At 38.3% G+C, this 27,409-nt stretch overlaps 1 protein-coding gene across 1 annotated transcript; it reads right to left on the bottom strand.

Annotated features, from left to right (window-relative positions):
* Nucleotides 1-437: 437 nt before the first annotated feature.
* On the bottom strand, nucleotides 438-26,990 carry LOC114706298 (TCDD inducible poly(ADP-ribose) polymerase). Its single transcript, XM_028888666.2, has 6 exons — nucleotides 26,762-26,990; nucleotides 23,250-24,210; nucleotides 9,492-9,660; nucleotides 8,133-8,293; nucleotides 2,737-3,012; nucleotides 438-2,436 (listed from the first exon to the last, which is right to left on the bottom strand). Exons 2-6 carry the CDS (start codon nucleotides 24,167-24,169, stop codon nucleotides 1,989-1,991), a joined length of 1,974 nt encoding a protein of 657 aa, XP_028744499.1. The 5' UTR covers nucleotides 24,170-24,210; nucleotides 26,762-26,990; the 3' UTR covers nucleotides 438-1,988.
* Between the last annotated feature and the right edge of the window lie 419 nt (nucleotides 26,991-27,409).

Raw genomic sequence — 27,409 nt, 5'->3', positions numbered from 1 at the left:
ACAGTCTGAGGTGCTCACGTATACTCATCAGAGGAATTTCATTAGGCTGAAATCTTCAGTTTACAATTCCTTTTTATAATCCCTTTATATAATTAAAAGTGGCACTTTCGAACTAGCTCATGTTTTTCTTTCTTTATAGGTATTTGCTAATATAAAACTTGTCCCTTGCCCCCAAATACATATCTGCAAATAAAACACTCATTCTTTTCTTGTGACTTACAGTTGACAACTAGGTAATACACTTTCAATTCCCAAGCAGAAGAGTTGATAAGCAGCATGTTCTGAACAGGTCTCTTCAGAGTCCATCATAGTCTTCTAATACCAAACCAACCCACTCACCCAGCCAATCAAGCAACTGCTCAACATTTACAGATCATCAGCTATTTAGTGATTTGTTATTTTATATGAAAACAGAACAAAGCAGAAGTTTTAAAGAATTAACTTTTATTTTCGCTTAGTTTTATTAAAAAAATAAATATGTCATAAAGCTTTTGTTTCTTTTAGGGAGAAAAAAGGAACAAGTTCCATAAAATCAAACAAGCAAGGATAACATGTCTCAACTTGAAACGACTGGGGGTCACTGGTTTACAAGTTACAATTGAATGAGTGACTGCCACGGTTGCTCTTTTCCTCCTGCCAATGGCGGCAAACGACAGGACCAGCGAGGGCAAAATAAATAATTGTGTGGAAGCCCTGGTAAGTGCTTGAACAGACTGATTCACTGAGACATTCGTACAGCTATATCTTGCTTTAAATAACAAAGAAGTTCCTGTAAAGTGTGGGTAAATGAGATAACCACAAACATACAAGGGGAGCTTGGTATCTGAAGGACTTCTATGGGAAGTTATTTTATGAACAACCGCTTTCACTTCAGTTATTCGGGGTTTGCTTTGCTTAGAAGTACTACCTCTGTGAACTGAGGCAACAAGACATTCACCCAACAATGCTCTTGCTGGGCCAGTGGCACAATTTCCAAGTTTGTGTTTCTATTAAAGTAAGTAGTGTAAGGTACAGAGTCAGCCAAGAAATCCAGTGCATCTGGCAAAGCAGGCACAGGGTGGGCTTGCTGTCTTCAACAATTCAACTCAGCAGGTATGGCTAAGAATCTGTTTTGTGCAAAGCACAGTAAGTAACCTTTTCACTTTGAGTGTAGATGTTTTCTACTGTCTATTACCAGAGTGCAGGGGTAGGTCTGGAATCCCAAAAGAAGTACTGTTAACCCTCAACCAACATTAACCAACGTAGCTGCCCAACTTTGAAACTAAAGTGAGCAACAATGGAAGAGACTGAGTTTTCCATAGCTGAATTTTAACACATGTATCACACTCCACAACTAATTAATGGAAATTTTTCTGGTGACAATTTTTTCAAATGGTTCCTTTATTATTATTATTTTACTTCCTCTGAACAGACCGAATTCTCAGGAAAATTCTGGAGTTTTCTGAGTAGGTGATATATTTCAGTCCTGCCCATAGAATAAAAAATTCTTCTCATCTACCATGAACTTATGCTACCCCAAAGTGTAACACATAATGCTTTGGATAGGTAATAAGCACAGTAGTACAGTTCCAGTTGGTTTTTATCAATGTTAAGTAAATAGAATCCTCACTTTGCTCACAGCTTCTATTTGTCTTCATCAAACTTCTACCAGACCCAAGCAACATTTAATTAGGCTAGTCGGTTGTTTTTGTTTTTGTCTCCAAACACGTCTACTAATATTGCTGCCTATATGTACAAGTGTGAATGAAGAATATGCACTCTTTAGTCTTTTCCACACTGAGTACACTAACAATTAGTAAATAATTAAATAATAAGTGGCCATTTAAAAACCCATTGCTTCTTTTAAAAAATTACTTTCTAGCACTTAAAAAATTGGGCCTGAAAAGAATTCTATTTCTGTCCAATGCTGTTTCCCACCCAGTCCCACCCAAACCTGCTACAAATGCTGGATTGAGTTCATATCAAATAACTTAGTAGTACCAAGGTTTTCAAATGGAAACAGAGTTACTGACTTCTTCATACTGGATAACAAAATAAGGGTAACTCTGATCATCATTAAAAATGACAAAAATTTGAGGCTCAAAGTAATTATCCACACAAGAGTCATACAAGTCACTGGTGACACTGCCAGGGTTGACTGGAGGGGGCCTTCTCATGCCATGACTGCCCATTGTATATCTGCCAGTCAACACTTTGGCCAAAAACATGAAATGGACTCCTTTGGAGGACTTCTTAGAAAAATTATGAGAGTAGCTTGCCTTCTTTGCAAAATAACTGCCTTGTCCAAACATTGTAGCATGCTTCCCACAGACACGAGGGTCAAAGTTGTGCTTGCAGATTCCATCTACTACATCTTGGGATGTTCCATGAAATAAGTGTCTCTCATTTATTATTCTGTCACGGCCAAACATTTTTCTGTTCATATATTCTTTTTTCCTAATGCAAAAAATAGACAGGCATTTAGGAGAAGGATATGTAGGTTATAGTAATAAACAGAATACAAATTTTGCTTTTAAATAGTAAACTAGCTATGAAAGCAAAATGCCAAAAATCATACTATAGTTTATTATAAATTTTAACAATATTATTTATAGGTGTATTATGATGATTGGATGTATGCCTACATGGAAAAATATGAATCTAGTACACTATGCAAGTGTTTACCGTGTTCTATACTTTACAATAGCTGTATTAAGAAATAAATGTTCTCTTACATTTTTCACACCTCTGACTCACCTTTTATATTTCTCCCAAAGAAACTGGTTCTGGACTCTCAATATTTGTAAAATTCTGTATTTAAATTCAGGTACAGTTTTATGAAAAAGATTGTAAATGATTCGATAACTTTTATCCTCTGCAGAAACAGGCACTTGGATGAAGTCCTGAGATGGATGCATATAAACCCACGTTTCAGGGTAAAAGTTTGCTGAAGTTACTCCATCTGGGCAGATGATTTGTGATGAAGTTGCTTCAAGAGGCAGAGAAGCCTGAGTGGGAACCCCACCAAGTGTCCTAAAATGGAGAAGAAACACTTAAGTAAAACAGTCGGTACATCCCACGGTATACAATGATTTGTATTAGTGTCCAGGTTTATAATTGTACAGCTTAAGTGCTTATATATTAATGTTATTTTTTATATATTACTATGCTATTTATTTACTGAAGAAAACATGAACCTGAGTGTAGTTGTGCTTAGCTATGACACCAGCACTCAGGAGATAAAGGCAAACAAATAGAACCTCAGATCAGCTTGGGAAATTTTGTCTCACAATAACAACTAAACAAACAAACAAACAAACAAACAAAACCCAAACAAACTAGGAGACCAATCAGGGTAGGTAAGCTCAAGTAATTAAGTGATTACCTGTGATGCTTAATGCTCTTGGTTCAATCTCCAGCACCCTTCGCCCTGCCCGCCACCCCCAAACAGAGCTAGTAGATGCCAGAATGTTCACCATTCATTCAATTTTTTTTTAAATAATTTATTTAACTTGATTTTATGTGCATTGGTGTGAAGGTGTCAGATCTCCTGGAACAGGAGTTACAGACAGTTGTGAGCTGCCATGTGGGTGCTGGGAATTGAACCCAGGTCCTCTGGAAGAGCAGCCAGTGCTGCTAACCCCTGAGCCATCTCCCCAGCCCCCTCATTCAACCTTTAAGCTCAGCTTTGTTAACTTTCAAAGATGAATTTAAATAAACAGTAGGTTTGCTTTTTCCTGCTCAGTTCATATATTTGCATCATACTTCTCAGCTATTTCAAAACAAGCAAAAGAGAAGAAGCAAAGAATAGGAAATCCTGACCCCAAGACCTAATTTCAGCACCAGGGTACTGTAACACTCACTCACCAGTACATGGTGGTCACAAGGAAGGAGTAATGTCTGCCAAGTGGATTAGGAAATTGACATTTTCAAAAGAGCTTTGTGACACAGAGGTTATAGTTGGATGTGAACATTTATCTTGTCTCTAAAGAGCATATCCTACCATCACCCTCATTAGCCGCCTACTGAACACGTACTGTGTATTTCCCAACTATCTCACACACAGTATGACTGTCACACGAACTCTGTAATATGGCTTGATTATTCCCAGTTTTCAAATAAAAAGAAACAGTTCAGAGAAGTTAGTAATTTCGCCCTAATATAGCAGGATGCATTTTGTAAGCCAGGCCTGTTTCTCTCCATTTCCACGTTTCACATCTTACAATAAAATAAGGCTACTGAGTGGTGGAACAAGCTGGTCTGCCTGACTCTCACGACAGACAACTGCCATTACTGGTCTTAATACTACCACATTGCCATTATACTCTTAAAAGATGGCCTATTAAGACACTAAAGCTATGGAAACACAATTGCCTTCTCTAATCCCTGTCTGCTTCAAGTAAGCAGCTGTGCCTTTAATTCAGTGGGCCCCAAAGTCCCTTTGTAAGTCAAAGTTCTAAGTGAGTGGATTCAAGACTTAGCAAATCCTCCTACCACCACCACCACCATTATCTGAAATTCAGGGGCACATTTAAAGTAGTTTCTCCAACCTTTACAACAAAAGACACATCTTTCTTGTCTTTTGGAGCATGAGAGCTTCAGTCAATTCCTTTGGAGCCTTGGTACAGGTATATTTCCCTGTTAAAATGGTTACATTTTTCACTGGTATGTTTTTCAAAAGAGAAGCTCTACTGCTTTAATCAGATTCTCAAAAAGTTTGGCTCTCCTTAAAACGCCATCACTGTTCTGAACAAATTACCAGAAAGTGTTCAACTTTTAGCCCCTCCTATATCCTGCTTTGCAAAGGTAGTTAGTACGATTTCAATAATGGGTTTGACATTTCCAACAAAGGTAAGATTCTCCCCAAACATTCTACTTAAAACATATTTGTTATTTACAGTTAGAATATAAAACAGTGGGTTTCATTATTATGTTTTATAGATGCTGTAATAATTAATCTTACAGGATTCAGAATAACACAGGAAATAAACCTAATGGCATTCTGTAAAGACATTCCCACAGTTGATCTGGGTCTCAGACTAAATAAAAAGAAAGATAGCATTCTTTTCTTTCTGTTTTCTGTTAGCAGATCTAGCACGACCAGCCATCTCACACATCTTCTATCATCACTTCCCTGCCTCGATCGACTGTATCCTCAAATTAGGAGCCACAACAAACCATTCCATAAGCTGTTTGTTTGTTTGTTTGTTTGTTTGTTTTCAGGCATTTTGTCAAAGCAATGAGAAAAGTAAAAACACACGTGTCTATCTTTGTGCTTTGTTTATTCCATTACTCTTTACTATCCCTATCCTCCTTCCAGACCCCCTGTTCCACTTTCATATCTGTCTTACATATATGTTGCTAAATCTAGATCCTACGTAAGTGAAAATATGCAATAACTGTCTGTGTGAGTCTGGCTTATTTCCTGTAATATGAGCTCCAGGACCACCCATTTCCTTTCAAATGACTATTATTTTTCTTTGTAGATAAATACAACCTAGTAAATATATAACACATTTTCTCTGTTTATCTGTTGGTGGGCACACAGAGATGTTCTTTGACTAGTAAGACGAGTGCAGCAATAAACACAAATATGCAGATATTCTAGATTCTATAGATGGGTAACATCTATTCCCACACATATATCCTTGCATCAAGCTAACATTATAACCCTACTAAAACATCTAAGGGCATGTATGATGGACTGTTATATTCCAGCTGCCATGTCAAAAAAAAAAAAGTGTGTATGTGTATCTCTATGTGTGCATGTATGTTTCAAGCAATGTTACAAATGTACCACCGAGAATGCTGTTTCTATTCAGCTTGTATTATCCCAATAACACATTACATGCTTTACAGTTTTATATTAGCTGTCAAGAACCTCTGAAGAATGGCTTTTCCGATTCCAACCTTACTCTCCTTGCCTTCCTTTACCATTTTGAAATGTTTCCTAAACCAATTTCAGTACTGGAATAAAAATGGATTAATTCTACCCCTCTAAGGGAAGAGTCAAAGAAACTAAATTTAGCATTCTTTTAACTCTGAGACAATTACATGTAATAGATGTCCTTTCAACTTTAAGACATGGCCCCTCAAGCCCCTTATTTTGATTTGTTGCTTATGCTACTTCAGCTCAAGTATTCTAGGAATATTAAAGAACAGGTTCCTTTTTATCAACATTAGGAAAATTCTTTAAACAATAGAATGTGCTGAAAATTATGACCCTTACATGTATTGTTTCCTTTGATTCTTTGAATTTAATGATTAAATGTGAAACACAAAACATCCTCTCTCTAGTTAAGATCACAGCCTCTGAAATCTGCTCTTTGGAACCAATGTCCCTTCCTCCTTAATGTCCCACAGCTGTATACCAGAAAGGCAGATAGGATGCTGTTTCTAACACTTCACTCTGCCCAACCCACTCCATGCTTTTCTTCTTGAAACATCTGCCTAGTCTCATTGACTTGCTGATCTCTTATTTTAATTCTTTTATTATCACCGTTTCAGACAGAAAGACTAAAACAGAGTTTTTGAAGAGAAAAAGAAAACAATTATTTTCATTTTTTGCAAGTCTGCATTATATAAAAATGGCACATTTGTGCTTATATTATTTTTATATTTTATACTTTTAAAATGAGTATAAGGTTTTTTAAAAAGGGCATAATCCTTAAGTACTTCTTTTCGCTATTTAAAACTTTCCCTAACAATGTAGCATCTGGATGAGGACTTTTCCCCTAAGAGGGAGCCACATCTTGCTTCTTTTAGCTCAGCATGCCAAGCTGCTGGTCTTACTAATGAGTTCTACTGTCTCACCAGGAAGACAGTATGTTCCTAACTACTGGATGGAGACACTGGCTCCAGCTGTGCCACTAGTAAAATCCCAGCCATAGTGTTTTTTATTACTTCTAAAAGCAACAACAACAACAAAAACAAAACAAAACAAAACAAAAAGCAACTTAGAAGGTAACACTTTTCATTTTCACATAAAGACTTGGAAGAAAATGTAAGCCAATATACTTCTAAAATTGACCTTATTACAAGTTGGCGTTGAATTCTAATTGTTTGAGGAATTCTTGTTATTTTGGAGTTTTGTGGGCTTGTTTTAAGACAGGGCCTCCCTTGGTTGCCCAGATTGGTCAGCAATTTGAAGCCAGGTTGGCTTCAAACTCAAGAACCTCCTACTTTTACCCGCTAGGTGCCAAGATTACAGCCAGAGCCATCATGACCAGCTTGACTTGTTTTTAATGGTCCTCTTTCAATTCCAGAATTAAGTTCATTAAGTGTTTACCATGAATGACTTGGAATAAAAATAACAGGAATATGAAAACAGCACTTCTATCTTACAGATCAAAATGGATCACAGAAACTAAGTAAACATAGAATCACTTTCAAAACCAAAATCTAGTAATGGTATATCTGGATAGAGGTTTTGATTGACCTAGACAAACTTTTTTATACTCATAAGCCTTGGAGTATGTGTAGAGGTCAGAGGACAACTTTTGGGAGTCAGTTCTCTCTTTCTACCTTGTGGGTTCCAAGAATGGTTTGCAGGTTGTCAATCCTGGCAGCCAGCAAGTGCCTTCACCCACTGAGCCATCCTAAACTGGCCTTTAAAGGCTACTGTCCTGACGGTTGCTGAGGTGCACCTAACTCCTTTTATTAAGAAACTGTATTTTTAGGAACTAGGACAGATAATTTCATTATCACAAGAAGTTATGCCTTACTTAAGCAAGAAAGAACATAAATTATTCTACTAAAATTCAATCAAGGAAGAACGAATGGAGAACATCACCTTATAAAACTCCACTCATGTCCACTGGCCATTTAACTGGGTGGGAAGTAGTCTTGTAATTTCAAAGGATCCTCTTAGCAGACACAAACTCTGCTTCATTCCAAAAATGTTATTTTAGTTGTAGGAAAATGTTAACTGTGCCCTGCTCTTCAGTTCAAAGCTCCAATACAAAACTCATGGTTTTAGGGTTGGGTGAACTATAGTTATTTGAACTCAAGTTACTGAAGAATTCAATTTAAAGAATGGACAATTTCATATTCTGGTAAGAGTAACCAAGATAATTCTCTTAAATTTGGCATCCAGTAGTGCATTTACACAGATGGAAAGTAAAAATGAAGAGTAAAAACAACTGGCTACTTACTGTAAATATGGGATCAGTATGAAACAAGAACGGAAGAGGGGCCTCCGCTTTATCTCTCTCCGGAAGAAGGAGTTGTGGAGGATGTAATGGTTGTTCCACATCATAAATCTAACTTCTTTCAGACCCCGAGAGTTAGCTTCTTCAATTAACCGAACAACAGACTACGGAGGAGAAAACAGAAGGTAAAGGAAAACCAAATTTATAATCTCTGTAAGATATGAGAAAAGTAACTGAAAGCAGAGAACAGTTCACTTCACTGCTAACATCAAAGGAATTTCAATAAATACAATAAATCAAGCTAATTTCTATATTTAGGATTTCTGTCCCTCAAATATGTAAAACAGAAAGATGCTCCCTGTTCACGAGAGCATGGATATCTTCTGCCTTATGACACATGTGAGGCTCAGTGGTTTGTTCTATTTTCAATCTTAATGATGTCCTGGAGGCTTTCTTGACTTACATTTGTTAAGGAAATTTTCAGAAAGGAATTAAAGGTAACAGTGCCCAAATTTAAAAACAACAACAACAACAACAACAAAAACCAAAATGAGTTTTAAGCCTAAGAAACCTGAGAGAAAAAGCACAAGGATAGTCCAAGTATTCTGTTTAAACTTTCCCTTACCCCATTTGGAAGGCAGACACCAATCAATTCTTAAATGACAAAATCAAATACAGTTCAATAGTGTGTTTAATTGTGATTAAGGTACTGGTCATGTCTTAAAAAACACATACATACCAAAATCTCTTTTTGTAATTCTACAATGAAATTAACAAGCTGACAAATCATTGGGATAAGAACTTGATTTCTAACATCCAGATTCAGCCTACAAGTAAGACTTTGCAGCTGATGAGTTCTACCTCACACTATGGATGCAGTGCGCATGATAAGAATCTAAAGAGATGATTTGCCTGACCATAGCTTAATAAACATATTCAAGCACTTCTTCCACAGACTCAAAAGTGACTCTTGTTCCATTTGGCTTCTAAAAATGTTAAATTTAACACGATTCGATTTCTATAAGCACAGAAGGTAGATATATCCAAAAGTTATAGCAACTCTCATCTCATTAAAATTATTATGAAGATGGTACCAAGTCTGTAGGTACTTCATCTCTATACTGTAAGATTCTGGGAAAGTCCTTTAGTGGCAGTCTATGTATGGGTTTCAGATTAATGGAAAGAAATATACTTTTAGAGATATGAAGAGAGGAGTTTTACCTGTACCATCAAGACTTTTAAATTTATATCCTTAAGGTGTTTGGTTATGAGAAATTCAGTTCTACTTAGTCACTGTTGGAAAGGAAAAAGACCTCAGGGAAAAAATTAAAGTATTTAAAAGAAAAAAGAACATGTAAATACCTCAGGATACTCTCTCCATCCAAAGTGGTCTCTACAGAAGAATTTCCAGTATGTGTTGTAAATAGCGTTTGTACTACTACAGGGTGGTGTACACAGCCTTCGTAGTTGGTCAAATTCAGTTGTTTCAAATACAGTCATGGCATTCAAATCTGCCCAAAAGTCTTGTCCTCTAGAAAGACCCAAGAAAAAAAGACCGGCTAAATAAAAGTACCTAAACATCCTATTGGGCATTAAGAATCTCAACTCTACTCTGCTGTAGGACTGTCAAATTTTGTTTCACTTGGTATTACAGGTGTTGTGCCAACATCGTCACATTGTTGGAGAAGACAAGTCCATTATGAGAACCAAATTCACTTAAATCATTAATTGACAAAGGATGGCCTAAATAAAACATGTTTCCTCTTTAGTGAATCATTAGTTCATGCTGAAACATCTGAATCCTTAACTTTAAGAAACTAGTAAAATGTTCATTGTACTCCGCTCTGTATAATGAATGTTTGCAAGTTTCCCAAGTAAATATTTTTTAAAATAAAATAACATTACAGATATTTGTTACTAAGTTCCTGACTGCTTTTCCTCAGTCTCTCCACTCTCAATGCAAACCTGTAAGTGGTATCCATAAAACAGAGGACACTCCAGATCAAGCAGACCTTAATATGTGAAATCAAGTAGTGGGACAGATTTTCCCTGTTACGAAACAAGATCCTGAGAAGGGTGTTCACTCTAACCCATTTGTTAGTTAAGTCCAACTCTGCTTTTGGGACACTTGTTTCAAGGACTGTAAATGAGTACCCAAAACCCTCTGTAGTCAAATGTTTGAAAATTAAACTGGTTATACAAGTTAAACCATTTACTGAAGCCTTTCCTTACTCCCTGTAATATGCTAAGGATGATACTGTAGTGCTGTGGTAAGAATGACAAAGCCTACTTCCAAACCAATGAAGACCCTTGCCCTTTCCCACATGAATATCTATGAGCATCTCTCAATGCACAGCACCCTGGCAAATGTCCAGGAGTCTACTACTCCCTTCATCCTGTCATAATTTATGATCAGATCCTACTCTTTGGGAAAACTAAACTAAAGCCACATATGTAATTGAAGACAGCAAAAAACAAGCTAACTTGTAAAATGTTCCTAACGATTCTCCTGTCCCAAAACAATTTTTTTTTTCTTAAAAAGAGTACTAACTAGGATTTGGTCTTTAACATTCACCTTAAAGTAAGCATGAAATGGGAATAAAATGTAGTTGAAAATAACATGAATATAGAAGAGAGATTATTAGAGAGAAGTAGAGGCATACGGAATAAGGGTAAGGGGACAGATTTTCTCAAAGTTCATTATGAAATAATGAAACTCATTTATTCGGTATAATTAGGAATTTTCAAAGAATAAGGGGCAAATCACATTTGGACACTATTTCATTTAAAATTATTTATAACTAGTAATATTTAATTTAAAAGAAAAATAATCATAGCAAATTCTAGAAAAAGGAAAAATTAACCCTGAAAACAGAAATTCCTATGCTTAAGTCCAACGTCATACTATGCTGCCTGGAGTGATTTTCATGTCACTGTATGAAGGAGAATCTGATGTTATTTATAACTGAGGAAAGATAGAACTTTTTCTCTCTGAGGGACATTTCAAGTTTCTAAACGTAATTCCCATTAACTTCATTTCCTGTAACTGCTTCTCAAGAAGTTAACAAACTGTCATTCCTGCTTTTTGCTGTTTAGAATTTATTGTAGACATCACTTTAGCAATTTCTGTACAAGCCTTCATCACTAAAACTTCATAGACAATGATCTGCACGAGAAAACATCTATAAATATGGCTTTTGCTACATCCCTTATACATTTTAGTCCTTTGAGCATTATGAAATTTCTATGACAAACCCTAATTTACTTTCATTGGATTGATTTATTAAAACACTGTTTTAGCTATATTTCATTTTCAATATGCTTTTACAGACTTGACAGAGGTAAAATAACAAATGTGATAAACATTATCTTTTTATAAGATTGATTTTGCTACCTGCTTTTCCTTAAACAGGAAATGCTTTAAAAATTCAAAGCCAAGAGTTTTTTCTCTCCTACAGTCTGTATCACTATACATGTATATAATTACCAAATGCTCAATATCTTCTTTATCAAGCCATTATTTCCATTATTACCAGAATACATTATGAGTAATCTATACATGATAATAAATGGTGGGCTGAACTAGAAATGTACAAAGAATTAAACAGATGTGATCTCAGTTTTCCAGAGTTCCAAAGAAACGGTATATATCTGTCCATATAAATTGATAAGTCGCAAATAATATATTCAAACAGTTGGAATAAATGATAAATATGCAGCATTGCAGGAGAAAAATTGGTTATTGGTGTCCAGGAATGGATAAAGATCAGGAAAAATAAATAAAAAAAACTTATTAATCCAAGAAGTATATAAGAGAAAAAATTTTAGGAATTTAAATATTATGAAATATCAACTAGTAAGGGCTGTGCAGGAGAACTAGAAAAATGAGCTCTCTACGTGCTTTACTCCTTGAAACATAGGAGCAGTTCAAATTGTTGGAGAAGACCTTCTAAACAGTGCAGAAGACACGGAGGTCATGCATACCATGTACCGGAAATGGGAGAGCAGAAGTTAATCCAGGACCTTGGAGTACAGAAGATCAAGAGGGAGAAAGCAGACAAGGATGCGGTAATCATAGGACATGTGAAAACTGAACGAGAGAAACAAAGCTATAAAATGAGGGGGGAGGTACCACTATAAAAGCAGAGTGCAACAATCCTGGTAGAGGAGAAGCCTGGTTCAGATAGCCAGAATGGAAGAGAGAGGGCCACTATACCGTAGAATTTGTTATAACCTCATCATTAATCAGAGGGACAAAAACACATCCTGTGAGCAAGTTTTACTAAAAGAATGAAATTACAAACTATTACATGCTTTGCTAACAAACATACACCACACATACTTGCTCAAACTCTAGACAGAAAACTAAGTTGGAATTCCAAAAAGGACCCCATTCTCATAATTTAGATTCTTAACAATGGTTAGCTTATCTCACAAATACCTTCACATACTCATTAAGACAACATTTCCAGACATATCTTACCTGTGCATGCACCAGTACCCACACAGGGGCTGAAAGTATGCCCCAACACCATTTCTTAGAGGTGTGTGTGTGTGTGTGTGTGTGTGTGTGTGTGTGTGTGTGTGTGTATTTCAGATACTAAGAAAGAGAAAGCAAAGATACCACAATGTGAAAGATAAACAGACAGAGGTGAAGAACAATCAAAACCAATACAGACATAGGTGCTGAGTAAAACAGAAATTACGTTTCTTGCTCAGATAGTTTTCTCTTTATGCATTATGCATTTGGGGACTCAGTACACGATAGGACAGTTTTGAACAATTTTTGTACTCATAAAGTAACTGAGGGACTGGTGAGATGGCTCTGTGGTAAACACACTTGCTCCAAGCCTGCCACCCCTAGGATCCACGTGGTGGACAGAGAACTGACTCCAACATGTGACCCTCTGACCTCTATAACCGTGCCATGGCATGTCCCCCTCGCCCCATGCACACACAAAATAAATTCAATGTAATAAAGTATTTGAAGCCATGAAGGAAAGAATGACAGTTAAAAAATGATTTTAAGAAGATACACTGACTATGTGCTGGATTATATGCTAGGGACAGAAGACTGAAAAAAGTCAAAATGCCACAGAACATTAGTTTAGAGAGAAGAGCAACCCTTGGTTATAGTGTGAAATGGGACATAAAGGTGGATAACTCAAAAGTAGATGGCTGGGACAAAGAGTGGTGGTGTACACCTTTAGTTCTAGCACTCAGGAGACAGTACACTGTGGATTCCAGGCCAACCATGTAGTGAGATCCTTGTCTTTTAAAAAAAAAAAAAAAAAAAACAATCAATGGCCTGCCATTGCTGATAAAGGTATCAGGAGAGGTAACAAGGGCTGTCTCAGAATGTGTGACATGTGGACTTAAGTCACCAAACAGACCACCACCAGGGATTAACATGTGGAGAGGTTAACTAAGCAGAGCATGAGGGTAGAGTTCAAGAAGCACATGCAGTTCATGTGGGAGGTCAGAGTGTGTGTGTGTATGTGGGAGGTGAGGAGAGATAAGACTGGACTGGAGAGATTGGCTGCAGCCAGATAAGAAAGAGCTTTGTATGCTGGGTTAAGGTTAGGGCTTGATCCTATGGGCAGGATGACTTTCAACAAAGCCCATGGTTGCCTTTTTTTAAAGCTTACTCCAGTAAGATGATTTATTTTCGGTAGAAGATGGAGAAAGAGCAGAGAAGAGGAGAGACTGACACTCTTTTGCAAGATATTAGCGTATTTATTAATACTTATTACTCTAAGTCTAACAATTATATGAGACAAATGCTGACAGACTAAGAAGGCAATAATAGGGGGCTGTTTGAGAGGTTAGGGTTAGGATCAAACTACATCAAGAACAATTACATGTGGCCAGGTGAGGTAGCACAAACATGTAGTATCAGCACTCAGAAGACTGAGGCAGAACCGTCAAGTTGGAGGCCAGCCTTCATTACACTGAAAACGTTCTCAGTACAGAATGTGTGCCATGTTTCTAATATGTGTTCTCAGATAATGATGCCAATACAAATTATAGGAGGCAGACTTGTAAGTGGGAAGATGATGTAAATAACAATTAGAACGCAGACTTCAGCAAAGCAAATTAAGTCTAAACTTTTCTGAACACTACTCTGCTCAGTTTTAACAAGATCAGGTAGACTTTGGAGCCTTGGCTTTCTGCCTGTTAAAGAGTTAACCAGTTTCTACAAGGATATTATCTACGATCTCAAACATTAGTACTCATCAGCTGAACTAACCGGTCACAATTAGTAAGCCCTCTTATTTTCTTACTATCATGTAAAGTGAAAATGTCTCCCTAAGCTGTGGGTCATAAGATAGAAGGAAACGATTAAATGCTGCCTGGAGAGTATGTAGGCTCTCCTAGCTTAAGACAAGCCTGACAGATGGGAATGTTTGCTGTTGCTGCTGAAGATATTTCACAGGGACACAAAATATCGCTGGCTTTTGATACAGGGCTTTGATGTTTCCAGAACTCAGTTATGTTGGAGTATCTGCCAGCTTATACACGCCTTCAAGACGTTACAAGGAGATGAGAACCAAACACATGGTGTATAACATACCAACATATTTTGTGAAAACACTATAAAGTTCAGAGTCCTATGTACTTTATTCCTTAAACTATGCAGTTAAACTTATATGAAAATGAGTAATATCTCCTTTGCTAAAACTAAGATTTTTCCTTATCTCAAAGTAGACAATAAAAATGTTTGCCATATACACAAACTGGAGGCATTGGTTAATTTTAATTTGAGAGGAGGGAATTGAATCCAGGGCCTCACATGTTCTAGGCAAGCATCCTACCACTCAATTATATCCCTGGCCTTTTTTTTTTTTATCCTTTGTGACACAGACTAAACTGTCTCAGCTGGCCTTGAACTTGCAGTCCCCCTGCCATATTACAGACATGTAACACTAGGCCTGGATAACAATTCTTTGAATCTGAGAGCATTTAAAGAGGGCCCATAGTTTTCTATATTAGAAGCACTATCACTGTCAATGATCATATCTTGCTACTGGTTATGATTTTTGCTAACACTGCCTCAAACAAACAGTAGAGAGCTCCTAGGGGAGAAAATAAAACATTTATAAATGCTGACATCCCATGCAACATCTTTCACTATTCACTAGAGGCTGAAAATTATAAACAATTTATATACCTGGGTTCCTTTTGTATTTCAAAGTAGCTACAGTCACACACATATTCATAAGACAAATTACAGAGTTTACACTATTATCCATATGGATCTCAGTAGCTATGGGGAGATTAACAACCAAATGTTAGAGCTAGAGATATGGCTCTGCAGTTAACAGCACTGCTGTTCTTTTGGAAGACCTGGGTTTGATCTGAGCATCCACATGATGGTTCACAACCATTTGAAACTCCAGTTCCAGGGGAATCTCTTCTAGCCTCTTTGGCACCAGGCATGCACATCATACACATACAGACATGCAGGAAAAATAAAATAACAAATCTTTAATGTTGATTATGAATTAAATGTGTCTACTTTTAAAGAGGTTGATCTATCAGAGGCAAGATTACTAAGGCTTAGATCACTCAGTAAAAAAAACTATTAACAGACTCATTGGCTTATCTAATATTTCTAAATACATTAAAATTTTTGGGTAGGGAGTAACAGTATCCCCATTTTAAGATACAATGCATCTTAAAAAGTGATCATGCAGCAAAATTATGCACGTGTGCTGCCCCCCTTGGACTTTCCTGAACACGAGAAACATGTCTCAGAATTTCTGAGAAGGCAGGCAGTTAGTTATAAGCGGGACATCACACTTGTCTTTATGTCAAACATCATGCTTGATTTACATGTCTGACATTTAGTGTGTGATCGTGGAGTCATTCTAGAAGAGAACATGGTAGAATACGGGGTGGAGGGTGGGATAGAGATGAAGAGAGGAAGAGATAGGAGAAAGGGGAGCTTAATTAAGTTTCCTAAATGAAAGAATATTCCAAAGGATGTCTAGAATGGAGCAAAATGCAGTTAGTATATAGCTTATGCTAAAACAAACAAAACACACTATGATACTAAGACAGCCACTTGAATTCATTTAAATATCTGTTTAAAATCCTAATGACCCTATATTTGAAGTTCCTACACCTCCTACATTTCCTTCTACTCCCCACACTAGCACCCATTTCTACCAATGTAACCACTAAAAGCAAATTATGATATCCATACTCAAGGAAAAGAATAAAATATTACAGGCATTTTTTAAAATTAAAATAAAACTGCAGATGAAAGCAAAGAACATAGAAAAATTTTCTAATGTGATGTGAATAAGTCTAAAATCTTTTGTAAATAAAAAGTATACTTGTAAGAACTTACTGCTATCTATTTCGAGCACTAGGATTAAATTTTGCACTCTGAAGATGCCAGAAATATCATACAGCCTTAACTTTGATCCAAGTTCAATCACATGCCCTGAGACTAGTAGAAGGTAACTATAAGTGAAACATATTTAATTGTGGCCTAATAAGGAAGTGACATTTAATTTCTATGAGAACAGCTGAGATAGGAAGCACAGATTGGTTTTTAAAAATCATGCTAAAAGTTACATTTATACCTTATATTGCTTTAAACTAGGCAGCTAAAGATTATTGAAATAGGTAAATATCCTCTTTGTTGAATAAAGTATTTTAAAAGCCGGAGTTTCAAAGTGACCAATCAAAAATGTGTGCCATATATGCAAGGCACAAATTGATCCAATTTTTAAAAATCTGAAAGTAGAAAGGACTGAAATAAATGTATAAAACACTTCTACATAAACAAAATATTTAATAGTATATAAACATATAAGATGCATGTAAATGATAAAAATCTTTAAATCACTTTAAAACAATCTCAAATTAGAACTCATTTATACATAAACAAGACACTAATTATAAACATTATAGAACACATTTTAATTAAATCTAGAAAGATACAATGTAGTAATCCAATTTATTTCTAATTTAATATTTCAATTACAAATGGCTCTTTAAAAAAAACTATTACAAATTTTATTTAGCCTTGTCTTTTTTCCTCAGTTACTCCAAATAAACTTAACTAGTAAATAAAAGAAATGGAAATAGACTCACTGATTTGGTATGTGGTGCTAACAATCTAAAGATAAGTAAACAAGTTTTAGCAGACTAAAGTTTAAGGTACACAAACTAATATACAGAAAATACATTACTGTTAGCTCCTCAAGCAAGTGCTTGGGGGAGGGATGAGAACGTTTTTACAGAAAAGATATTGAGAGATTTAAAAAACAAAACTATGAGTTTTTACAAATAGTGATCACAAAAGTTTTCCATGATCTTAAACGGTAATTTTTGGAAGAAGAGAAGGCATCTACAAAGCCAAGTTTCTCTGATGAGTTCAATTTTAGGGATTAGTCTAAATTTTTAAATTAACAAATTAATTGTAGAACATTGCACACAACACTTCTGATATACGATAGTACTGAGATAATCCAAATGTCAAAAAGTAAACAAGAACTTTTTTTTTCTTTCATCCTTTACCCAGGTTCATGAATGTCTTTTATTTTTTAAATGAAGATGAGTATTAGGAAGTAAGCCCAGTTATTTCTTCTGTGCTGAATTTTTTAATGTCTAGAAATAAAAAGCTGAACCAGGTGACAGAAAGCAAAAGCCAACCACAGCAGGAAATTATACGGGGTATTTTGAACTGTTTGCTCTTCTGTCTCCACCCTGATCAGCTGTGGGAGTTGTGACGACCAGAGCATAAGCAAGATCCTGAAAGCACATGTATTCCTGCAAAGCTCATCCTTGGGTTCCCATTCCTGCCATTCTTTGATGCCTGACTAATCAGTGCTGGTAAAAACTTGGAGCAAAGAACTTATAGCTATTTCAAATGAGAAGAAACAGGGTAAGAATTTTCTTAAGATGCAAAAAGGAATCTTCTTTTAAAAAAAAAAAAAAAACAGCTAATGTGAGAGAAGTACTGTTCAACCAACGTAACACAAACCTTTCTTTAATTCTCAGAAGCAATTGCACTGAAGCATGGGACTTAAATTTGCATAAAGAATACAAATTTACTAAACTCTCAGACAACTTAGTCACGAAAGTTTACAATACACTCTGCACACAGTTTCTTGTGGTACAAATACTGGAATACGAGAGACAAGTCACCCCACCATTCTCACTCTTAAAAGCTTATCCTTTGCAATAACCACCAAAGCGTTCTTTACTGGTGAAGTGGGTGCTCAAGTTAGTCAACAGAGTAAAGCAGAGAAAGACTGAAAAGACAGGCGTATTTTATCGTGTAGAACAGCAAAGAGGAATGCTTAATTAACTTTCCATGCTTGTCCTAAAAACAGTAACTGGCTAGGTCAGAAAGGAAAAATTCAAAGGTCTCAAATATTTGATAACTAGAAGCTTTTGGATAACATCAACTTCTAAAATTTGCATCTTCTTAATCACAGAATTGATTCTAGTTGTTTGTAATATCTTTTGTACAGACTGATAAATCTACAAAATACAAACTGAGATAAGTTTATTTATTTTACATAAAAAAAAAAAACTTCACGCCATATTTCCAAATCCAGCACTTGAAATTTCAAACTCTTATTTACAATTTGAGGCTTTCAGTTACTCTTTCAGAGGTTGAGCTGGATGAGGTTTAACAATTGTAGGGAAAAAATAATAATGGGGCTCTTTATGCAGTGTAATTCCTGGTCCCTAGAAAGCCTGCCTTGCCATAAATAAGCATAAAAATCCTAACTCTAAACCCAGAATTTAACAGACAGTGGCTCAATCTTTAGCATTCTACTCTCTCTCAAAGATACAAAATAATTCAATTATAAAAGAAACACTGCTTACTTTAAAAACTGAGTTTCTTTCAAATTCACCAGTGTCCACTTTGAGCCTGCCTTTCACAAAGCTGTGCCAGAATCAATCATAATGGAACTCAAAGTAAGATTTTTTTTTTCCCTTTGTAAAGTGATATACACATGCACTTAGTTTTCCCTCTCCAACACAGAGACTGGTAATTACTTAAGGTTGCTGATCTAGGTTAAAAGGACCTGACAACCTAATCTAAATACATTCCAGAACCAACTCCATCAGACAAAGAATGCACAATCTGGTGGTCTCAAATCCGGGGATAAGAAATTGGAGGCCACAGAAAACAGTTACAATTTACAACAGTTGGGTTTTAGTAGCAGTCCTTCAGTAGTTAAGGTTTATACATGATATAAACTGCTTCATTCTTTAGAAATAGCATTCAAATCTGGAATAAAGGGAGGCTCACAAATCAGAAATACAAAGAATTTATCTTTGCTTTATAACTGAATGTAAGTCTAGAAATTCTAGTGCAACAGAAAAAAATGAAACAGATTTACAGGGGCACAGGAAGAGTTCAAGTATCTCATATGCCTGAGTTTTTCTTTATACCTTAGTGTTATTAGTATTTCTTTATAATATATAATAAAATTTAGAAGCTTTGGATTCAACTGGATAATAAACTATATTATATATCATGCAATTATATTCAGGAATTGCCAGATAGCCTGATAAGCTTTGATTTTGACTGTCTGAACAATTAGAAATCTTTGCTTTTTCCAAGGTTCATTTTTTATTACATCAGGAAAAGCCTGACCCCAACCTGAAGCCAGGTGACAGCTGCTTCAAAAAGTAACCTACTTATTGATGAGAAGCCAGAAAAGTAAATGAATGACTGCTATTGATTCCCATGATAGCGCTACACAGACCCACTAACTTCTCTAGATTAGTACAGATAGATGCCAATTAGCTTTATTTCATATGTAAATAGCCGCATAAAGAGGTAGAAAAAATAAGTCATTGCATGGCTTTATCATAATAGTACAAGGCACCCATTTTGAAAGTCACTTCAAACAAGTTCTTGCTTATGGAGCTCTCTCTTTCTCGACACAGGAATTTTAAAAATAAATTCAAACTCATACAGCTGTGTATATTCAAGAAATACCAAAATGTCACAAGGCATAGTTAACTTTCAGCTGTTCTTCTCTGTCCAGTGTTATCAATAACACATAATGAGTTAGTTCATACATCATCACAGCTGTGTAGACCAGAACTAATTTGGCTAATTTAACTACTCCAGTCAAGTTCAGTCAGGAGCTTGCTCTAGTTTAGAAACTTTACTAAGCCATATAAACCACAATATAAGCTTTCTATCATTACTATGCACTTCTCTTTGTCTTCGTACAGAGAGTTGCTTTGATCTCATCTATCCCTTGGATAGATTTTTGAAAAGGTTCATAAGAACTATTACCAATAACAATACACAGCAACCAACATTTTAAGCAAGTAAAATTCTATTACCAATAAATACTAAGCAAACACGCATACTAAAACTCTGAGCTGGAATGAAAACTCATGCCTATAATCATAGCATTTAGGTTAAGGTATGAGGACTGCCATGAATCCATTGCCAGCCTGGGCTACAGAACAAGACCATGTCTCAAACAAAAACACCTTCTCCTTGAAAAAAACTAACCATGGGTTCACCCCTATCCTCTTTCAACAAATTGAGAATTAGGAGTACTCGTTGGTCATAGTTTCATTAGCAAGTTAGTCCCAAAACCTAGCTTGTGGTTCCTTCCTTATTAAGGAGTAGCAGTACCTAAAAGAATGTTCTGACTTACTTAAAAATGAATGTAATGTGAAACTCATGGTGATCTTGGTTGCTAAAACGATTTGCACTACCTCCAGTTTCAATTATCAACAACAGCATTCCAATTAGCAAGGATCCTTTCAAACTGCTTAGTTCTGCCTCTCAAAATCACCATCTACTAATGATGAGTATCTATATATACTGTTATATGAGTATATAATCTATACTGTTAGATTATTTTCTTAATAGAAATACACTTAGTGTTGTTGCTCTCAGCCGCATATTTCAAATTTAGAAATTCTTGAAGGCATGGCCCATGTACAAAAGAAGTCTAAAAATCAAATGTGGAGTTGGCAATAAACACCTACGATGTACAAAAGCAGAGAATGCAAAAAAAGGAGCATATCACAAGCTTGTTACAATGAATCAAATAGGCATTTATTACCCAAATCTCATAAATGTCTTTTTAGTATATAAGCATCATCTTAACTAAAGAGCTGAGAGGGAACTGTGAACATATCTGGCTCAATTTCCTACCCAATTTCACTCCTGAAAACAAAATAAATATTACACAGCCAACTTTGATTAACTTAGGTGTTAAATCCCCACAGGTGCAAAGAATAATAAAGAATTTTATCCGCATAGTTTGAAACTATGACCTGTCGCTGCTAGAGACCCAAAACCATGACTATCCCTCAAAGTCTACAAAATGATAATATGGTATATATATATAAACTACCCAAAACAAGTAGAACAACCAACTGACATTCATCCACTATTCCTGAATCCCAAGACTGGGTTCAATATGGTCATATACACAGCTGAATACACATTTCCTGGTTATGTGTAATCTGCACAGGGAGACCAGCTTTACAGGCCTGACCACAGAGATTAATAGCTTTAGCCAAATAATGTGGTAACCATGTGAACCTGGGCTGCTCCAGCTTGTTTGTGAATCTCTCAGCAAGGCTCAACATGCCGTTATCTGCATCTTGTTGCCAGGAAACACAACATCGCTTTGGAATACAAGGAAAACCAGGTTGCAATGACCACAGGTCAACTCCCCAAAAGCCTAATTTATTGAGAATTATTTATAATCTTCTATTTCTTCTTGTAGTTTACTGAGAATTTCATTACTAATTAACAGTTCATATTTCCAGTTATGTTATTACTGCAGGACCATTTACAATGTAGTAGCAGCAATATCAATTATAATAGCAACTCACTCATACTTTTCCTCTCCTAAGTTTCATATAAATATTAGTTAACATCACTAATACTAATTTGGAAATCAAGCTCCTACTGGAACTACTTTAGAACTGATCCTGGAGTGTATGCTAAGGGCTCTAAATCTGGCTGCTTTTCAGCAAAATCATCTTACAAGATATAAATGCCCACTTTGTTTTTGACCTAAGAATTTTTGGACCTTCTGGGACCAAAATGATTGTCTTGTCTTGCTCATGGTAACAGAATGTAATATGATAGACAATGATTCTGCTAGTTTCTTTCTGACGAAGTCAAACAGAAACTTAATGTACCAAAATGTTCAAGTACTCAATGGACTGGAAATCTGCTTCATAAGGGAAGTGAGAGGCCACTGCTCTGAAGTGTCTGCAATCTGGAGATGGAAGGATTAAAGTGGCTTTGAGAATTCATAAACTTTATTACTCTCGACAGAACATTTAGGATTGCTAGCTCAGGGGCAATACAGTTTTTGGACAATACCTTATTTAAATGATTTTTAAGAAATGGGGGCTAGGGTGATGGCTCAGTCCTCTTGCAGAGGACTAAGGTTCAGTTCCTAGGATCCACACAGAGGCTCACAACAGTTTCTAACTTCAGTTCCACGCTATCCAGTATCCTCTTCAGGCTTCTGCAGGTACCAGGTGCACATACATTCATGCAGGCAAAACACTCATACACATTCAAACACCATCAAAATAGCATACACATACATACATACACACACATACATACATACACACACACACACACACACACACACACACACGGACATCCCTCAAAATCTTGCCATATACATATATATATGTATATGGGAAGAACTTCTGAATTATTCATATAAAAATTGCTTAGTCAAACTAACAAGGGCCATAAAATGCTCCAAATATTATTTCTCCTATTTAAAAAAACAGTTACCTAACACATAAAAACTTCAAAACTAGATAAATTAAGTATTCACAATAAGATTCACGTGGATTTTCTTTTAAAGGTGATAACAATTAAAATAGTACCCGATTCACAACATGCGGTGTATATACAACTTTCATTCATATACACACTAAACAGAATGGCATCTAAATTGCTCAAATCATAAAGAGACTACACTACTCCAAACGTCATGAAAAATCAGAACAGCATAAAAGTCGTAAAAGAAAAAACTTGGCACACTACTGAAACCGCCATGCCAAACTTTCAGCTTCTTTTTCTTTAGAAAAAGAAATTAACAATTTGTAAGTTATTATAATACATACCCATACTTCATTTTCATTCTATCATTTTCTGGGTTACAATAAAATCTTTCCAAGTGCTCCTGTGAATCATTGGAAACACTCTGCCACTTCTGAGTGGTTGTCCTTTTGATCTGCCAATGATAGGGCAGTATGGTGTGATGTTTCAAACAATCCCTGCCATAAATGCAAGTGCCTTGCAGAAAGTCCATACAAATTTCAATTCCATTCTCTTGGTGAGTATGGTACTGTAGCTGGTTTACCAGCTCAAACACAAGGTCAAGGGAAGCTTCCTCGCTTTTGTTTTGGAAGAGCTCAGTACTCAACTTATCACTGGTATCCAAAATGTACTGGATTGTAAAACTATTGTCTTGGAAAGCTCCTGGAACATAATCCATAACTTTATCTATGCAGTCAGGACTGGTAGGAACATCACCTGCAATAGGATGCAAAAGGTCAGTTTGGAAGGGTACTGTTGTAGAATCTGGCATTGTCCCACTGATGGTTTCTGGTGGAAAATTGGGATCCTGGATTGGAACCACCTGTTCTGGAGCATCAGCAGAAGGATGAGCTTCTGGTAATTGGCCCTCAACATTTGTCCCACCAGGAATCAGGACAGACATGCTGTTCTCTGTTGGTGAACACGATGGGTTGATTTCCAGGGGTTTTTTCACCATACGTTCATGTAAGCTGCTCTCATCTGCATTTTGGTCTCTAGCTCTAAAAACTCCATCAAGCGAGCCAGATTCTAGCAAAGTATTTAATATTGGCCTCAAAGACCTCAGGGTTCCAGTTCCCAATCTCTTCTGATCCTGTTTTTTCTTAAAACAAGTTTTCAATGGAGTGATCTTTTCAGAGATTCTCATTTGGCATGAAAAGTCGTCAGGAGGAGAGGGAGGCTGTACTACACAGTCTGGCTCAGGTTCGGTGGTTTCCATTTCCATGATGTGGATCAGCTCCAATTGCACCTCGGTATGTACAAATCCTACCAGGAAAGGAAGAAAGATGATCATTTGAAAACTGACAACTGAACCCATTCATTCATTAAAACATTTGTGTTGGTCCACAATTAAGTATCTGTAATCACTGCTTGCATTATATTTAGCTCTTACAGGTCAATTTTCATTTTTATTGAGCCTTGAAGACTCCAAAGCTATGCTAAAACCTGCACTAGATAATGGTAGATCAGAATGTATCTTTCAATAGGTATGGGCCATTTATTCATGGACTTACTATATTTAACAGCCTGTGATTCTCCTGTGGTATAAATTTTTACTGTGAGGTAGAAATAACTGTCTCTTCTAGATGATGAAGCAGGGAAACCACATCTCCACTTGGCTTTGTGGTTCCCTTCACAGTTGTTTATGATCTGTCTCATGAGTTTGCAAAAACTTAAGGTTCTTTGGGAGGGAAGTTCATCAAAAGGATAAACTTTAAAAGTTAAAAAGTGAAAGAACTGGGTGGGGGAGGATGTGAGTAAGAATAGACACAGGAGCAGCCAGGAGCCTGCCAGCATTTTAATATTCTGAAAGTTCCAGTATTTAACTTAAAGATCTACCTTTACAATTAACAAAAACATTACCAAAACTGAGGGACTATCAGGACATGCTCACCTTCAACAGTCTCTGTACTGTGTGTGTGTTAGAAGCCAAATACAACACAATTTTATACAAAGGATCGTCTAGTCCTTGTCTTTAGAAGTTACGCATACCCATTTTTTAAAAAATCAAATGAAAACATATTATAAACCAAAAATACAAATATAAAACACCACAAATTTCAGAATCTGAATGAACTACTGAGAGAAACTAAGAAATTTCCTTGCGAGAACCAGCCCCTTTAAAACGAGTGAGATTTCCAGGTATTTACTGAGATTGTGCCAGATGAGAAGGAACAGTGATGAACAATTAATGGTCTTTTTTTCTTGTCCAATAGACTGAAAGAGCTCTTTGAAGCAAGGACCTATGATTTAATCAAGTATGCATCTTAGGGGACCAGTACAGTACCTAGCACAGTGCACTACTGAGGATGTCCATAAATATTTAGTGGCTGCATTACTGAAGAATAAGCACACATTAGATGCTTTGCTCTTGGTTGAAGGTCAAAACCAACAATGATAAAACTTCGTGCTTTTAGAAACAAATATAAAAATCCAGGATTTGTAAGTCTGTGTATAAAAAGTGCTTACTAATCAAAACTCGGAGAAATACAAGGCATGGAACAAAGTGCTAGTCTATGAACAGAAGAGATTTAAAAAGATAGTTCAGTATGAGCTGGCTGGCATTGTTAGAGAAAGCTTCACGAAGGAGGGATCTGACATGAGACATAAATAACTGGAAAGCAGCCAAGCCAGGCGTTATTATTCATCATTCGGTGCTCTTGCCTCAAGGCTCAATTGGCACAGATTGTGGTATTCCGTCTCCGTATCAAACCGGCCTGTGCCTTCCCCCCCACCCCACGCACGCACATTATCCACTCCTATCACACCAATCCAGGCAAAACCCTAAAGCCAATCTTATTCATACGTGCACACACACACACACTCGCACGCACGCACACAACTTTTCCTCTTACTGCCCTTCACCAAACTCGGAAACAGAACTGGGAAGCAGAGGAGTGAAGTGCGGAAGCCACCAGTTCCTCAATTAGTTTGCATAACAGAAAAATAAAGACTGGAGAAGGACGTTTCCTCTGGTCGCCCGCAGCAGGCAATCCAATCGCACCACCCTTCACCTCGTGACGCCCGGGTCGTCTGGCACTCCCGGCTGATCACACCTTCCATGGAAACCGCCCGCCCCAAACAGCCAGCCGTGGAGACACCGGGGCGCCGAGTCCGGGTCCGAGCGACGCCTCCTGCCGGCCGCGACAGTCTGCGCAGCCACCACTGTCCGCCGCGCCCGCCCGTTCCACCCGGCTCCGCACTTTCGGGGGTGTGGGTGGGCATCCCCGCCCTCACCTTGTCCTCAGGAACCCGGGCTGCCCCTCACTCACCGTCCACTCTCCTGAAGGACCCCACCTCCCACCTCCCCGAAGCCACTCACTGCGAGTCAGCCCTGCCACCCACCGAGGACCGTCCCGCGAGTCCCCGGGGCTGCGGGGCCGAGCCACAGCGGGCGATGCCCGGGTGGCGGGGAAGAGGAAGGGGACCCGTGCGCACTCAAAGTTAACAACACCGACACAGGCTGCAAACTTCTGGGCTGCAGCCCGGAACGCGCGCCGGCCGGAACTCTCCCGCAGCGCCGAGCCCTCCCGCAGGGGCTGCCCTCGTTTGCTGCGCCCCCCATCCCGGAGGGGCATCGCTGGCGGCCCCCGCAGCCCTCCGGCGCCGGTCCATCTAGACACCTGCCCAACTCCCGGGGACCGGCGCCTGACCCGATCCCACCCCGCCACCGACAGACAAGAGCGCATTCAGCTCGCCCAGGCAGTCTCCCGATCCGCCGCTGTCCTGCCAGGGGACTTCGGGGTGCCCAGGCCGGCGCCATCCACCCCGCTTGGGGGTCCCTCCACCGCTCGCAGCCCACCCCGAGCCCTTTTACCTTAGGCGGGCTGCTGCCCTTAGAACGGACCCACGGGCTCGGATCGGCGGGCCGGGTCTGCGCCAGCGGTGGGAGCCGAGGGCGGGTGCCGGGATCTAGGGGTCGTGGGCGGCTGAGGCGGCGAGCCGCGGGCTGGCCATTCCGCGGACTAGGGCGCAGAAAGCCGCAACAGCGCTCCCGGGCTCCGGCTCTCTCGGCTGTCAGCTCCAGCTCTGCTTTAAGTGGCTTCCGGTCTCCTCCTCCGGGCGTTCTCGTCTTGGGGGCGGAGCTTTGGGTGCCGAGGGGGTGGGGTGGGGTGAGGGGGCCGGGCGCTCAGTGGGTGCCGGGAAGCGGGGCCCCGCCTCCCGTGCGCGTAAGCCTGCTCCCGATCGGGCCCGCGCGCGCGCGCCCGTGGGCCGCCAGGAATGCCTGCGGCGGCCCGGTGCTCCCGGGAGGGGGTGTGTCGCCCCCCGGCTCCCAGCCCTGGAGAGCCGCCCGAGGGTCCGGGAGGGTCTTCGTGAACGCGAGGCTTCTGGGAGGGCAGGCACCGCGTGGGACGGGCTCCACCTGCCTGCAGACGGGTGATGCAGGGTCACGGTGTTCCGCGGACACCGGGGCAGGCGATGCGAGAGAGGATGTGAAACGGAACGAGCGGTTTCGGTGCGATCG

Source organism: Peromyscus leucopus, chromosome 6, assembly GCF_004664715.2.
Source record: "Peromyscus leucopus breed LL Stock chromosome 6, UCI_PerLeu_2.1, whole genome shotgun sequence".
NCBI lineage: Eukaryota > Metazoa > Chordata > Mammalia > Rodentia > Cricetidae > Peromyscus > Peromyscus leucopus.
The sequence above is the reverse complement of the archived record's forward strand: the minus strand, read 5'-3'. Positions and strand labels throughout refer to the sequence as shown.

Excerpts from the sequence above, each read along its gene's own strand:
- LOC114706298 (XM_028888666.2), bottom strand. The coding sequence starts at position 24,169 with ATGGAAATGGAAACCACCGAACCTGAGCCAGACTGTGTAGTACAGCCT. Across the intron at positions 8,294-9,491 it reads GATGGAGAGAGTATCCTGAG|TCTGTTGTTCGGTTAATTGA; the intron begins GTATTTACATGT and ends TCTCCTCCGTAG. Across the intron at positions 2,437-2,736 it reads CTTTGGGAGAAATATAAAAG|GAAAAAAGAATATATGAACA; the intron begins GTGAGTCAGAGG and ends TTTTTGCATTAG.